The sequence below is a fragment of the Sinocyclocheilus rhinocerous genome, unplaced genomic scaffold (genome assembly GCF_001515625.1).
Source record: "Sinocyclocheilus rhinocerous isolate Xijiao unplaced genomic scaffold, SAMN03320098_v1.1 scaffold963, whole genome shotgun sequence".
Taxonomy (NCBI): Eukaryota; Metazoa; Chordata; class Actinopteri; order Cypriniformes; family Cyprinidae; genus Sinocyclocheilus; species Sinocyclocheilus rhinocerous.
Window position 1 is genome coordinate 699,044 of NW_015638949.1, and position 13,719 is coordinate 712,762.

General features: G+C 37.5%; 1 protein-coding gene across 4 annotated transcripts in view; it reads right to left on the minus strand.

Annotated features, from left to right (window-relative positions):
* Positions 1-13,501, minus strand: part of LOC107750246 (macrophage-stimulating protein receptor-like) — a 20,587-nt gene extending 7,086 nt beyond the window's left edge. Inside the window, exons 1-17 of one of the 4 annotated variants that reach the window (XM_016565556.1) lie at positions 13,410-13,501; positions 11,410-12,680; positions 8,701-8,874; positions 8,122-8,247; positions 7,789-7,959; positions 5,340-5,500; positions 5,019-5,154; positions 4,716-4,852; positions 4,419-4,589; positions 4,204-4,297; positions 3,912-4,121; positions 3,102-3,248; positions 2,854-3,007; positions 2,537-2,626; positions 2,189-2,395; positions 1,988-2,068; positions 1,297-1,478 (exon numbers count right to left, since the gene is read on the minus strand). In XM_016565556.1, the coding sequence (XP_016421042.1) occupies positions 1,297-1,478; positions 1,988-2,068; positions 2,189-2,395; positions 2,537-2,626; positions 2,854-3,007; positions 3,102-3,248; positions 3,912-4,121; positions 4,204-4,297; positions 4,419-4,589; positions 4,716-4,852; positions 5,019-5,154; positions 5,340-5,500; positions 7,789-7,959; positions 8,122-8,247; positions 8,701-8,874; positions 11,410-12,606 (3,438 nt within the window). In that variant the 5' untranslated portion in view covers positions 12,607-12,680; positions 13,410-13,501. The other 3 variants (XM_016565553.1, XM_016565555.1, XM_016565554.1) reach the window with 3 other exon arrangements.
* Positions 13,502-13,719: the final 218 nt, after the last annotated feature.

Here is a 13,719-nt window from a genome sequence, read left to right on the forward strand (position 1 = left end):
ATAGGAACAAAACATAAAATAAAAGACAAGTCATTCACAATTGTCCTGACCAATAAAAGGCCGAAAGCCTGATAAAACAAGTAAGTCTTTAAGTCCTTTTTAAAAATGACCATGCTTGATGAGGATTTTACAGATAATGGCAGAGCATTCCAAAGTGCTGGAGCCGCAACAGAAAAAGCATGATCTCCACTCCGCCTCAGACGAGACCGTGGGACAGTCAAAAGCGAGCTCTGAGAGGAGCGCAATAGTCTATGCGATTGTTAAGGGACCAACATATCCCTTATGTACTCAGGAGCCTGATCATGCAGAGCTTTATACACAAACATCAACAACTTGATGTGTAATATGAGGTGACATTTGACTCAAAGTGATTTACAGGGGCATTTTATTTTTACCTTTGTAATGGCATTTTTCTAATTTTATTAAATGTATGTTAAAACAATATAATAAGTAGAATAAGACAAATAAATGACCAATCATATGAAATTAGTATAAATAAAAAATGTATTTGTACTACAGAGGTGGCACAGAAGAACACAAATGTGGCTTGTAGGTACATTTTCAGACGTTTAATGAGGCTCAGAGGAGGCATGAGTGCAATTAAATTCATACATTCATGTGGAGATTAATGTTAAATTAAACACCGCTGTGTTTGCTTTTAGAGATGCTGAGCTGTTACTATATTTGGAACTATTTTCGTTGAAGAAATAGAGCAAAATCAGGCAGTACTTGTTTATTCAAGTTCTGCTCTGTGTTCTCTGCTAATAACCCGACTGTGAATGATGCGAGCGGCATCACTATGTTGTCACTGAGAAGCTGCAGCCGTGGCAGGGATGATTTTTGGTGTGCCACAGGGCAGAACAACAACAACAACAGCTACTTGTTTCTTTCCCCCTCATTTTTTCCAATTGACGGAAATCCGTAGTAGACTCACCGCAATTAACGGAAATCCGTCGTAGCGACGGAGAACTTTAATCCCTGTGTTTCGTTCTGTTTCATACTGATGTTCATTCATATATATTTTGTGCTATAACTAGTAGTAAGGAGGAAGAGATGATTGGATCATGTGCCGCTTGAACAGAGATGGTGATAAAATAGGGAATTGTAACATATTGAAAGTAACAAAGCACAAAGCTTATTGTGATTATTGGATGGCAAGTGCGCTACAAATAATGTTCAGTGAAGTTCACACATCAACAGAAAACAGTAGGTAAGGTAAGGGTTAGGATATGGTTAGGGCTATGTTGTTCCAGTAAGATATCGATTTGTAGTATGGTATAAAATAAATGTGCTTACCCTCTGTGGAGAGCGGATAAAATGCCGAAGGTCTCCGTGTTTCATGTATGGCAGGATCACCAGGGGAAGTCCATCACTGGGAAGCACAATGCCCAAGAGGGACAGGACATGGGGGTGGTGGAAGGCCTTCATAAAGATTCCTTCTTTTAAAAACTGCTCCACCTCTTCCAGATCAGTGATCCCTTTCAAGAAAAATTGAGAAAACCATATTTCCTGTTTTTTTTTTTTTTATCATAATGGCTGGGCATTACAAAGCTGTACGTAATGTAAACTCTAAAATATTGTAATATAAATGTTTTTTATACGCTTCATATACTTTAAAACTAGGCATGCAGAATATATCTATATCATACCTAATGCTCACTTAAAGTTACTCTTTAATAACACTAATACTTTAATAACACTGTTAAATGTAATCTTAAGCAAATTTCAAAATAAAGATCCATTTTTAATCTGTATTCTAATGGTGCGATGCCTAATTTTGCTTGTAAAATAGTACAATTTAAAATGGTAGATTTTAGTTTTTAATATTTATTTTTCATTTATTTTGATTATTTATTACATTATTTGCCATAACATAATAAAAAAATAACAAAAATAATTATCAGCTTATTGTATCATCCACCATTTTAATATTGGTGTGACCCTATTTAAAACTTACTTAAACTTAAACTAAAACTTATTTACTTACTATTCAGTGATTTGACAGCACAGTGGATCTCTTTGTCATCACTATCAATAAGATATCCATGATACACTGTTCCAAAATGACCTGAGAAAGATTTGAGAATGATGCGAGTGTGTGAAAGAGGATGTACTATTAAAAAAATAGAAAAAGATGGAAAATAATGTAGCAAATCCAGATGGATTGCCGTTGCCCTAAGATATGTACCTTTGCCGATGATTTGGTCATGCTGGATTTTAACCTTATTATGTGGGATCAAAACATTCTTCACCTCCTCCAACAGATCTGGCCGGAGAGCGGACATAGAGATTGTCTGAGATTGAATCAAAGGAGCTGCTGCAGAGTCCATCGACCCAGCATACGGCAGACTGGAGAATGTTGTGCTCGAGCCTTGAAATGGAGAAGCTGTCAGACCTAGAGAATGCACAGTTTATGTTCATTGAAGAATGGACGCTCTTTATGAAGACGCAATGTACCAAGTTGAGCTATATACTCTTTAAATTATAGGTAGTGTCTCAATGTTTTCAAAAACTTCAGGACTTCAGGTTGTCTCACCTCTTCTGTAGTCACCATCAGGTGATCTGTCATAATTCTCCACCGTAGTGCGAGTTGAATGCAGTGATAGTCGAACCTGAGCAAATGCAGCTGCCAAACAAATGTTTTTACATTCACCAATTATTTTTTTTAATTTTATTAATTTTTCATTCTGCTTACTAAAAAATGGCCAAAAATCATCATAATGAAAACCAAATATTTTCCATATATTTTAAAAACTTGCTATAAAGTATAATAATTACAAAATTATTTCACAACATTAAAATTAATCATTTAATTTTGGAAAAATTTGATTAATTTTGACAGAACGCACTTACATTTCCTTTTCTTGCGCTCTCGTGCAATGGCTACGCAGGCCAGAGCTGCTCCCACGCCAAATGCAGCCAAGATGCCCAGCACCATGCCCACAATAAAATTGTTGTTTGTTGTTACTACTAAACCAATGTCATATTCTTCTCCGTTCACTAACAGCTGAGAAACACAATGTGACAGAGCAGTGCATCATGAATGGCATGCAGAGCCAACTTGAACTTATTAAAACTGAATTCAATAGACAGACTCTGACCTTAACTGGTGCCCCCTGGCTATTGATAGTCAGATTTTTAGGGATCCTGCAGGTGATCTCATTGTCCAGAACTGTAGCCTTGCAATCCACTCCATCAATTGTCATAATGATTTTCATGCAATCAGACACCAGGGCTAGTTTTTTGTGCTGGAATAAAAAATGTGATTAGATTAATATACACCTGGAAGAATGATTTGAGTGTCACTGTAAATGTCATAATTTTAGTCATAATTTAAATTTAGTAAATCATTTATTGAGTTGTTTTAATTGTAAGTCAATTTTATGTATTTTAGCCAGAAAAATGTGGCCAATGTGGCGTTTTATGTGATGAGAAAAAAATATTCAAATATTATTACAAATAAATTACATTTTGAAATATATTACCATCGAAAACAGTTATTTTAAATTGTAATAATATTTCATACTAATACTGTTTTTACTGTATTTTTGATTAAATGCAGCCTTGGTGAACATAAGAGACTTATTAAAAAAACTATTTTAAAAAATCTTAATTATTCCACTTTTTGGAAAAATTATTCTACGACTTTTGACCAGTGTGTATATACAGTATATATAATATGTATTTAACATTCAATTCAAGTTTATTTGTATAGCGCTTTTCACGATACAAATCGTTGCAAAGCAACTTTACAGAAAATTAAGTTTCTACAATATATTTAGTAGTAGCTTATCTTAACATATATTATATATAAATATTTTACAAAAACAACACATGAAGACATGTGACCTGGTCGGACCATATATACGAGACTATATAACAACACAATATATGTAACCACTGAGACGTACATGCAATGAGACTTTGTCCTGCCCTGGGCTGAGCTCAAGCACATGGCCTTCTGTTTCAAACGGGATGGGTTCTCCATTAGCATGGCAGGTAAAATTCTGAGGCAGGAGTTCCTTGGCTCCATCCAGATCCACAGTGAGGATTCCTGTTGACTCCTCACATAGAGGGCTTGTACACTCCATTTGGTTGGGATTTCCTCGACCAACACACACCTAAGCAGGTATAGCATCCAATAAGTGGCAACATAATATACTACTATTAAACGTGGCTCTTCAAAATGCAAGTGAGTCCTACGGTTTGCACAGGTGTCATGCTGTTGCCTCTGTATTTAATGATGGCTTGGGAAACAGAGTCCAGATTCTGTCCAATGATGGTAATTTTTGATCCTCTTCATTGCAGCAGGACCCCCAAAAATACATATTGAACCATTTAATGGTCTTTCACATCACCATTACTGTTAAAGATGCCATTAAATGTTTGTTACAGAAAAAAACAATGTTTTGACTCACCTTCTGAAACCACAGTTGGGCTTCACACCCGTCACCTCAGGATTCACCACATAGCTGAATGTTTTTGTGGCTAAAATAGTTGATTCATCAATTACAACCTTCACATCTACTTCTAAAGTCTCCTCAACACCTTCAGACCTACAAACAACAGAAGTCCCATCTCTAGAGACGCTGTGGAGAAACAATAGTAGGAAAATACTCAAAACTCAGTGGTTAAAAACTATGCTCTACACTGGCATTCTTATTATCTTTTTAAACTATGTCTAATAACTGAATTTCAAAACCTGCCACAATAACCTTTTAACAGGGCAAATTTTGTCTCCAAGGCTGACCATTCTGCTTCCACCAGCATCCAGATGTTTTCCTGACAGGGTGATCAGGGTACCTCCAATCTTAGGTCCAAAGCCTGGACTGATATCTGTGATTTCTGGTGTCTGATGGGAGATATGAGGGATGAAAAGAGCTTTATCAATCTAAATTTGCTTTAGTTTATCCAATTGATCAGCAGCAGTACTGCAAACCAATATTTCTTAATAATCTTTATGTCAAACCATGTAATCAAGTGTAGTAATTAAAGGTTGAGAATGTTTTGCTCATTACCACAAAACTTAAGCCTTGTATGCTAGCCTTCCCAGAGATGAAGTATCCACTTTCCACGCTCTTTTCATCCACTTGCACTGTTATATCAATATTTTGCTCCGGGTCTGACACCTCACTATCAATCCTACACACCAGCCTGAGAGAAGAATGAAAAATAACATTCATGAACACCAGTGTTGTTAGTGTTAACTAAAACTAAAACTATTAAAAAATGTTTTAGTTAACTGAAATTAAATAAAATATGACAAATATATGAAAAACTTAAAAAACTGTATTTATCAAACCTTTCAGTGGGAAAATTAAATTGTGTGTGTTACTTACTGGGAGCTATTGCTTTTCTCTGGTATAACAGTGCAGCCACTGTTTCCTACTTTAACCTGGTGAGAGGTTTGAGTGATAGCAGGTCGGGAAGAAGACTGGAAGTTCCAGCCGCAAAGAGTGATTTCACTCTTACTATTTGAGGGCACCGTGCTGGGTAAAAACTGAAAAGCAAAAGTGCAAAAAAATATTATGTTATTTGGATTTGCCACGTACTTAATTGTACATGTTGTACATTACTTTTTTTTTAACCACACTGGAATCGAAACTTGGGAATCGATAAGAATCGGAACCGATCAGCAGAATTGGAATCGGAATTGGAATTGATAAAATTCAAACGATACCCAACCCTAGTCACAACATAATTGTAATACTTCCGTTTGTGTTATTTCCAGGGCGTAAAGCAAAAAAAATCCTGAGCCTGAACTTTTTTCCGGGGTTTGGGGGGTTGTGGGGGGTGGACACATACACAGGGTTATTTGGTAAAAAAAAATAAAAAAAAGAACATTATTTGAAAATGATTTTCCTTGAAACTAACTAGTAACATATCTGCCCTGGCCATTAGCCCTTGACAGGCTCAGACTACAGATTACGGTGAGCTATTTGAAACAGCAATACCAGGAAAGGTTACTCACTATAATGCAAACACATGTAACATTTAGGATGCTTTTGATATCAAGTTTTGCTGGTTAGATTTGTCCTTCACAGAGTACAAGATGACCTACAATTTAAAACATGAAATTTCTGAAATAGTTTTGTTCAAAAGAAATAATAGTAAATTAAATACTAGGAAATGAATATAAAATAGGACATATACAAAGACAGTTTACTACAGAAAACTACAGTTAAGTTAAATTAACAACAATAACAAAATAAAATGCTCCAAGAACTGGTAACTTAAACCGGGTTCGTACAGATACTGCAAAATAAAATTCCAGGACTTTCATGGACTTTTCAAGCACTACTCTTTTGGTTTTCAAGGGCTAAAATCAGATCTCACTTATCAAAAAATATTGTTATTATCTTTCAAATTATGATATATAAACTAATAAAACAAATGGTACAAATAAAGTGCAGCACATGCAAAGAATGCAATGACTGTGGCAACTTTAACATTTTACCGGACGTGAGTGGCGCGGAGCGACAAAATACTGTGGAACTCATTATAATCAGTGATACTGTCTACACCATATATATATATATACATATCTATGGTCTGCACTGGATGCGGCGCAGCACGACACGACAAATCCCGACAGAAAACTGCTGCTGCGTTCTATTAATTCAAAGAATGCAATGACTGTGTCAACTTTAACATTTGAAAGGATACTATGGCAAAGTTATCGCTTTCCTTATTCAAACAGATTTTTTTTTCACAAGTATATGATTGACCTGAAGAATGAAAGCTACGCTATATTATACACTTGGAAAATTATGAGCTATATCACCGCTTATCGACACTATTTGCCTTATTGCCTTAAGCATTCTTTTGTTCCAAAGACGTTTTCCTCTTTTGTTTTTTATCCACCATCTCTATCTTTCTGTCGCTCGGCTCGCTAATGTCCGTTCTGTGCACTGAACGTTCTCTCCACCACATCATGAGTAGACACGCCCCTTACTGCTGACTGGCTACAAGTTTGTTTTTCTAGTCGGCCCGAATCAGTTTTCTAAAGCGTTTTGAAAAATTGCTTACCCCACCTTTAAGAGATCATGTGTGAACAGGACCTTTTCAAAACTACAGGTAAATTTGTTCTGCCAATCATATCGTTCTTATAGAGATGACGTGATTACTCTGAGCTGTTTACAAAGCTCAGTTAATTATATAGAAAATAGCTTTTCTATATAAATATGGCTCTAGATGGAAATCTTGCAGCTGGATACTATTGCGCATCGCAGCTTTTTCAGAATGTGTCGCGCTCATCAGCTGCGACTCTGCAGTTGGATACTATTATGCGCGTCTCATGTTTATAGGACCAAAAATGTCTGATTGGCTAGTAATGTTAGTTTGGTTGAGAGTGAAAGCTGTGTTCCTCTCATACATTGGTAGCCGAACTCATTAACTCGAAAGTGAAATCAACAAGTTTTTTTAAAATGTAGGAGGACTATCTTATTTTCCCACAGCTAAACGCCACACGCCGGAGATCTGGCACGGTGCCGGAGAACTTTAAGCCCTGTATTTCATTTTATTATTCTAAAATGTGGAACATATTACAAAATGAAAGTCCTTGTTCCACTCACTGACTTCGCATCCAAAGCTGGCATTCCATCCAGTGTGACACAGGGGTGAGAGTCCATCAGGTACTGTGGTTGTTAACACAGCCCTGCCCTGATATGACTACAATAGACTCTGAAGCAGCCTTCATATTATCAGTACACACTCACTGTATATTACAAATGCAAAAAGACAGACAGTTTATTATCCCATTTATTGCCCAATTATGCAATGCATTACCTGGGTGATAACTGGAGGGCAGGAGTTGCTACTCCACTGATCCTTACACTGATGCATTTGGGAACAGACTCCATTACACCAGCCACATCCCATAAACTTTGGGGCTGCTAAACACACTGAACAGTTGAGGAAATGGGCACAGCCTGGACCTCTGGGAGACACATTTATCAGCTGTACATACAGGATGAAGAGAGACAGGTTTGACATTGGACAGATGTAAACACAGAAAAATGCAGCTGAAAACTATGAGTCACTTTCGGTCAGTGTATTTTTAAACATTAAACCTGCTGATGGCTGATAAGCTTTTGAACTGTACAGAATAAACGTGCATACCTTATTTCCAATGACAAACAGCAGAGACTCCGAAGAATGAACGGCAGCTATTCGTGACACTTTCTGCATATCTTCCACAAGAGAGTAGTTGGCAAACAGTACAAGAGACGATCTGCTCAGAATAACCTGAAAAGTCAAATATTTTTTGTCTGTCAAGAATCTAAAGCCACACAGGAAACTTAGTCACAGCTACACAAATATAAAATATACAAAATATTTGTCCATATAAAAGCAAAATTAATTCACTGTCTCCATCCAATATAGGTAGCCAAAAAAAGCCTGGTTTATGATTGTATTGGCCATTGACTAGCAGAGTTTATATCTCTCAATTCTGACATTTTTCCTCAGAATTGTGAGTTTATACCTCAGAAAAAAAGTAAGAATTGTGCGATATAAATATCTATTTAGGGGGGCTGAGATGATAGATTGGTTTCTGAAACACCCTAGAAAGACTTCAGCAACACAATATGTTAGCTCCCCATTAAAGCATAAGTAAATTTCAGTAAGGTGCCAATCATTTTTCACAGTATTTGAACAGGAATCAGTTTCTTCCAAAAAAAAGAGTGATGCACAAATAACCTGCAAGAGCCTTCCATCTTCTGTGCCAATGTGCGCCACAGTCTTGGTCTCCATGGTAGTCACCAGAATAGAAGTGAAGAGCACATTGTTCATCTGTCTATTGAAGAAGTCCACTCTGTAGTAAGGCTTTGCCACCATGGTGGGGACAGCATTGCAAGTCAAACCATCTCGGTTCTAGACAAAATAAATCAAAATATCGACTGAATAAATATATTTTGTGAATGCAAAAACTGTTTTTTCCTGCAACTTTTTGTTGCTTAGCAAGACATATATTAAAAATCAGGGCGTATACAGTGTATACAAGAAGTGTCAATTTGCCTAAATGAAAACTGCTAAATCAGCAACTGCAACAATATTGCATTTGGAGCTCAACTGACTGTTTTAAAAAATTCACTCCAATTCCTGTGCCAAAAAATGCACCCACTTCAACAGCAACCCCAGTGAAAAGGAAGCAACAACTTGTAAACGGAAGGCTACAGACACCATCTGACAGTAATAAATGATTTCCTGCCCCCAAAAGCTTGAACCAAATTAAGATTTGTGGGATATGTGCACTGAATAAGTAGGAAGCAAACATGTACTGTCCAGTCACGATTTAATTTCCATTGCTGTAGAAATTAATAAACTTAGGAGCAGATGTTGTCATTTATGTTGACTTTTTTCCTCCCATGGAACAGAAATTTTAAAGAGTTTTCCAACTTTCCAGTGTTTCAAAAAGGATGTAAAGGTACCTTAAAAGTATAATTAAAGTGGTTCATACAACACATACGTGATATTTGAAATTCTTCTCAATTAATATGATAATTTAGGAATTTTGGTTGTTATTCACTGGAAATCTTGACCTCCATCAAAGAGGCACATTCATAAGAGTTCATAAAAGATAAATTACTCTTTTGTTGTCTGAAGTATGTGCTTTTGAAACTGACTGATCCAGTTCTCCAGTCTGGTGATCCAGTGGTTATCAGCTCATTCTTCAGAATTTCTCTTTCGAACGTTGAGCAAATAAAGAAAGAATTTTCTTTTCTTTTTTTCAGAACAACTGTTTAAAATATATTGTGTAAAATAATGGAATTTCAAGATAGCAAAAAATGTAAAATATTAAAGGAAAAAAACCAAAAATGATGTAAGTGAGATATACAGAGTGGAATGTCCAGAAAATATTTACTATGGACATGTTAAAATGCGTATATAACTACGGGACATTTGCATTGCAAATCTTGTTTTATTTCAGCCAACCTCCTCAGTATCTCTGTTCTGGTTAAAAACAAACTGTTGATGTCAGTATTGAATATCCTGAGACTACATGCTCTCTTTGAATTATCAGCTCTGGCTCATTGCCAGTTTAAGATCGTGAGAGATAAAGTTATACTCAGCACAAATGTCTGGCACAGAAAGTTCAGTCTAATAGTAAGGTATTGTGTGACGTATTATAGTTCATGTACGAGCATGTGGCGGCTGGTATCTATAAAACAAAAAGTGACTTCAAGAATTGAACAACACAGCAGGGACTTCCAAACCACATGCAATAACAGTGTATGATAAAGACGGACTCTCACAGGGTGATCCCTGAGCAAGTGCAGCTTCACATTCGAGTTTAAATGAAAATCAAATGTTTGTGTGAGTCATTTCCTGAGACTGGCTTCACTAACCATCAAATATTTTATGGTCCACTCCTTTTTAGGTATAGGTTGTGCAATATAAACTTGACCAATTACATAATCCCTTTAAATAAACACAAAATGGGGTCTTGACTGAGGTACAGGTTGAAACATAAAATGCCATAAAATTACTATTTCAGCCTTTTGAGTAAGACAAAATAATATTGAGAATGAATTAGCCTAAATTCAATGATAGATAGATGGTGTTGCTAAGTGGTTGCTAAGGTAATCTGAGTGGTTGCTATAGCATTGCTAGGGTGTTCATGGTGGTTGCTATGGCGTTGGTGGTGGCAGGGCATTGCTTGGTGTTGCTAGGGTGATCTGAGTGGTTGTTAGGGTATTTTGCCAAGCCATTGTTAAGTGATTGCTAGGGTGTTCTGGGGTTGCAAGTACATCGAGGCAATTGCTATGCTGTTCACTATGGTGTTGCTAGGATTATCTGAGTGGTTGCCATGGTGTTGCCAAGAGGTGGCTAGTACATTACTAGGTGGTTGCCAGAGTGTTCTGGGGGTTTCTATAGCATTGCTAGGGCAGGTCGCGTACTTGCTATGATGATGATGAGGGGTTGCTAGGGTCCTATCTGTGTTCTGGGGGTTGCTACGGCATTGTGAGGTAATTGCTATGGTGTTTGGGGGTTGATAGGGCATTGCTAAGAAGTTACTATGGTGTTTTGGGGGTTGCTATGGTATTGAGGAAATTTCTATGCTGTTCTGTGATTTGCCAGGGCATTGCTAGGCAGGGTTGCCAGGTCTGTGGAACAAAATCAGACTAACTGCTAAACAAAACTATCCCAATTGTGCTTTTTCTACGATTTTCCCCTCTGTCGGGGATCCACTGTGTCGAAATAGCACTCTATAGATTGAGATCGCAACCTGCTGACTGAAAAAAACAACCCACAGCAACAGTGTAACAGCAGCCCAATTCCATCCAGATACCTAAAAATGGGGGTTCTCAGGAGCAGGATGGAGAAACACGGATTTATTAATAAACAAGACCACACTAACTTAAAATGTGAATTGTCAAGGAACTCCAGTGAGAAATGCAAACTCACCTCATGCGGGCACATTTCACAGGGCTGAAAATGGCACAATCCCCGAGAGAGCCGCTCTGGCCCTCTTGAACAGCAGGACTCTACCCCTTTTTCAATCTCACTGTTCACAGCATCAATTGAAAATGCGCACAAGGCAGACTGTCTGATAGGATTCCCCTTTTCATCTGTTACAGCAAACACGCCATAAAGAATTGGGCTTTCCATCTTCACTCCTAGCTCATCGGCCAGCTCCTTGCCAAGTGTACTGAAGTGAGCAGCTTGAACCGAATTGTACAAAACATCCTTAATCCACTGGCTCCTTTTCCTGCGTTTGGGCTCAAAACGGCACTCCAGAACAATTTCCCTGTACATCCAAGGCTCGCTGTCCTTGATCGGCAGCCGCCCAAGATGGGTCTGCAACTTGGCATTTGGTTTCATTGGGCTCTCCCACTGTACAGATAAGAAATACACATATTCTGGCGTGGAGAAGGTATAGATGTAGTCGATGGAAAATATATCCTGGAATTCGGGAAGAACTGTCAGACCCTTCACTTGGCTGTCGAAACCGTCTTCTGTGGCAAGTACACGACGAATAGAAAGGGACTGTTTGCCAAAAGATCCAGCAATGGTGGTATTGATGGTAGCTGCTGTAAAGAAGAACGTTGAATAACCATCTCCAACCGCGCTGACCTTTGTTCCCAGAGGACTAGCAACACAGTCAGGACAAGCTAAGGGTGTGTTGACCTTTTTATCAAAAAAACATTCAGAGTTAGAGGGGCTTGCACTTTTATTAAGTTTAAGGAGGTTACAGACTCCATACTGGGTACTCCCACAGATGTACAGTAGGTTAAGATATTCCAGAGGCTCTAAAACAAGAACTTGGTTATCCGTGTCCAGTGGCATTCCCGGTTCATTCTCAACATCACAATGACAAGTTTGACAATCTGGACTGCCAACTGGCCCGGTTCTTAATTCCCATAGTTTGGTGAGATTTTTGTCCAAGGCTTCAACCACATTTTGTGAGGCCACATAAACCTCATTAAAATTTTCATTAAAAACTATGTTCTGTATGGCTTTTGCAGTTTGGAAAAAAGAGACAGAGTAGGAAACAGAAAAGTTTATGTTCATTTGTGGGACTGTAGGACATGATTTTAGTGCACAGGTCAGATGTATCTGCAACCAGACACATTTTAACAAGGTCCTGGGGCTGATGAACATCTCCGCTGTCCTATGTAGCCTGATGTGAATGGATTTCACTGCTATTGCTAATACATGATGAAGATAACCAGGACCTTTGAATAGGAAAATACAGAAGAAAGAGAGATTAATATGTACACTGTAAAATGCTTTCATCATTATGTCAGAACACCCATTCCATAGGGTTACATTTTATTAATTAACGACAGTTAAACTGTGGTAATGTGGTAGCAGGCACTGTTATCAATTAAATAAATAAATAATACAGCTTGAAGACGTTCCCAATCCCATGTTTGGTACTTTAATATTTTGGCGGAAACTATGGTTACTGTGGTAAAATTTTGCAAGTGAACTAGCCTATGAATTAGAGGGAAGATGACTGAATTTTTACGCAATATATATTTAACAGAACGATTTTTTTTACTGTAATGTTGGCAATAGGAAAGTACATAAACTCCTTGTTACGAATTTCTGACTGTCGAAAAAATAATATGCAACTTAACGCGCAATTTATAAACAAACATGTCACAGTGTAACTAGCTTTGATTTTCGTCTTTGGTCAAGGAATTAATACATTTAGGCTACATACAAAGAAATATTAACTAAAATGTGACCTATGTCGCGGACGTGTTACAAAAATTCAAAGAACTAAAAGGAGAAACTGTATTATTGATTATAAAAAGTGTGTGAATTTACCTGAGGCTCACCTGTGGACTTTTACCTCTTTCCCTGAAGTCCAATGAAGAGTGAACGTGCGCACTCAAACAACTTACAAAAACTCCACAGAAAACGGTAACAGGAATTGTACTTAAAGTTGAACAAACCTGGAAAAATTCACAAGATAAACTGGTTTCTTCGTACAGGAGTTTCGACTTCTTGTATTAGCATGAGATAGAGAACGCGGTCAGTCCCCCATTCACAGAACACGCCTAAACACCTCATAAGGAAGTGGATGTTGCTCAATCCTTCCCCAACCTAAACATCTCCCCAGGGATTAAAATCAAAATTAAGGCTTGCACACCCCCTTCCTTGTCTAAATAGCATTTAAGCGCATATATAATTTATGTCTACAAACATTTGGATTTCCTTGGCTTGTGGTTTTCAGTTCTGTTCAATAGCATTTTTGAAGGAATG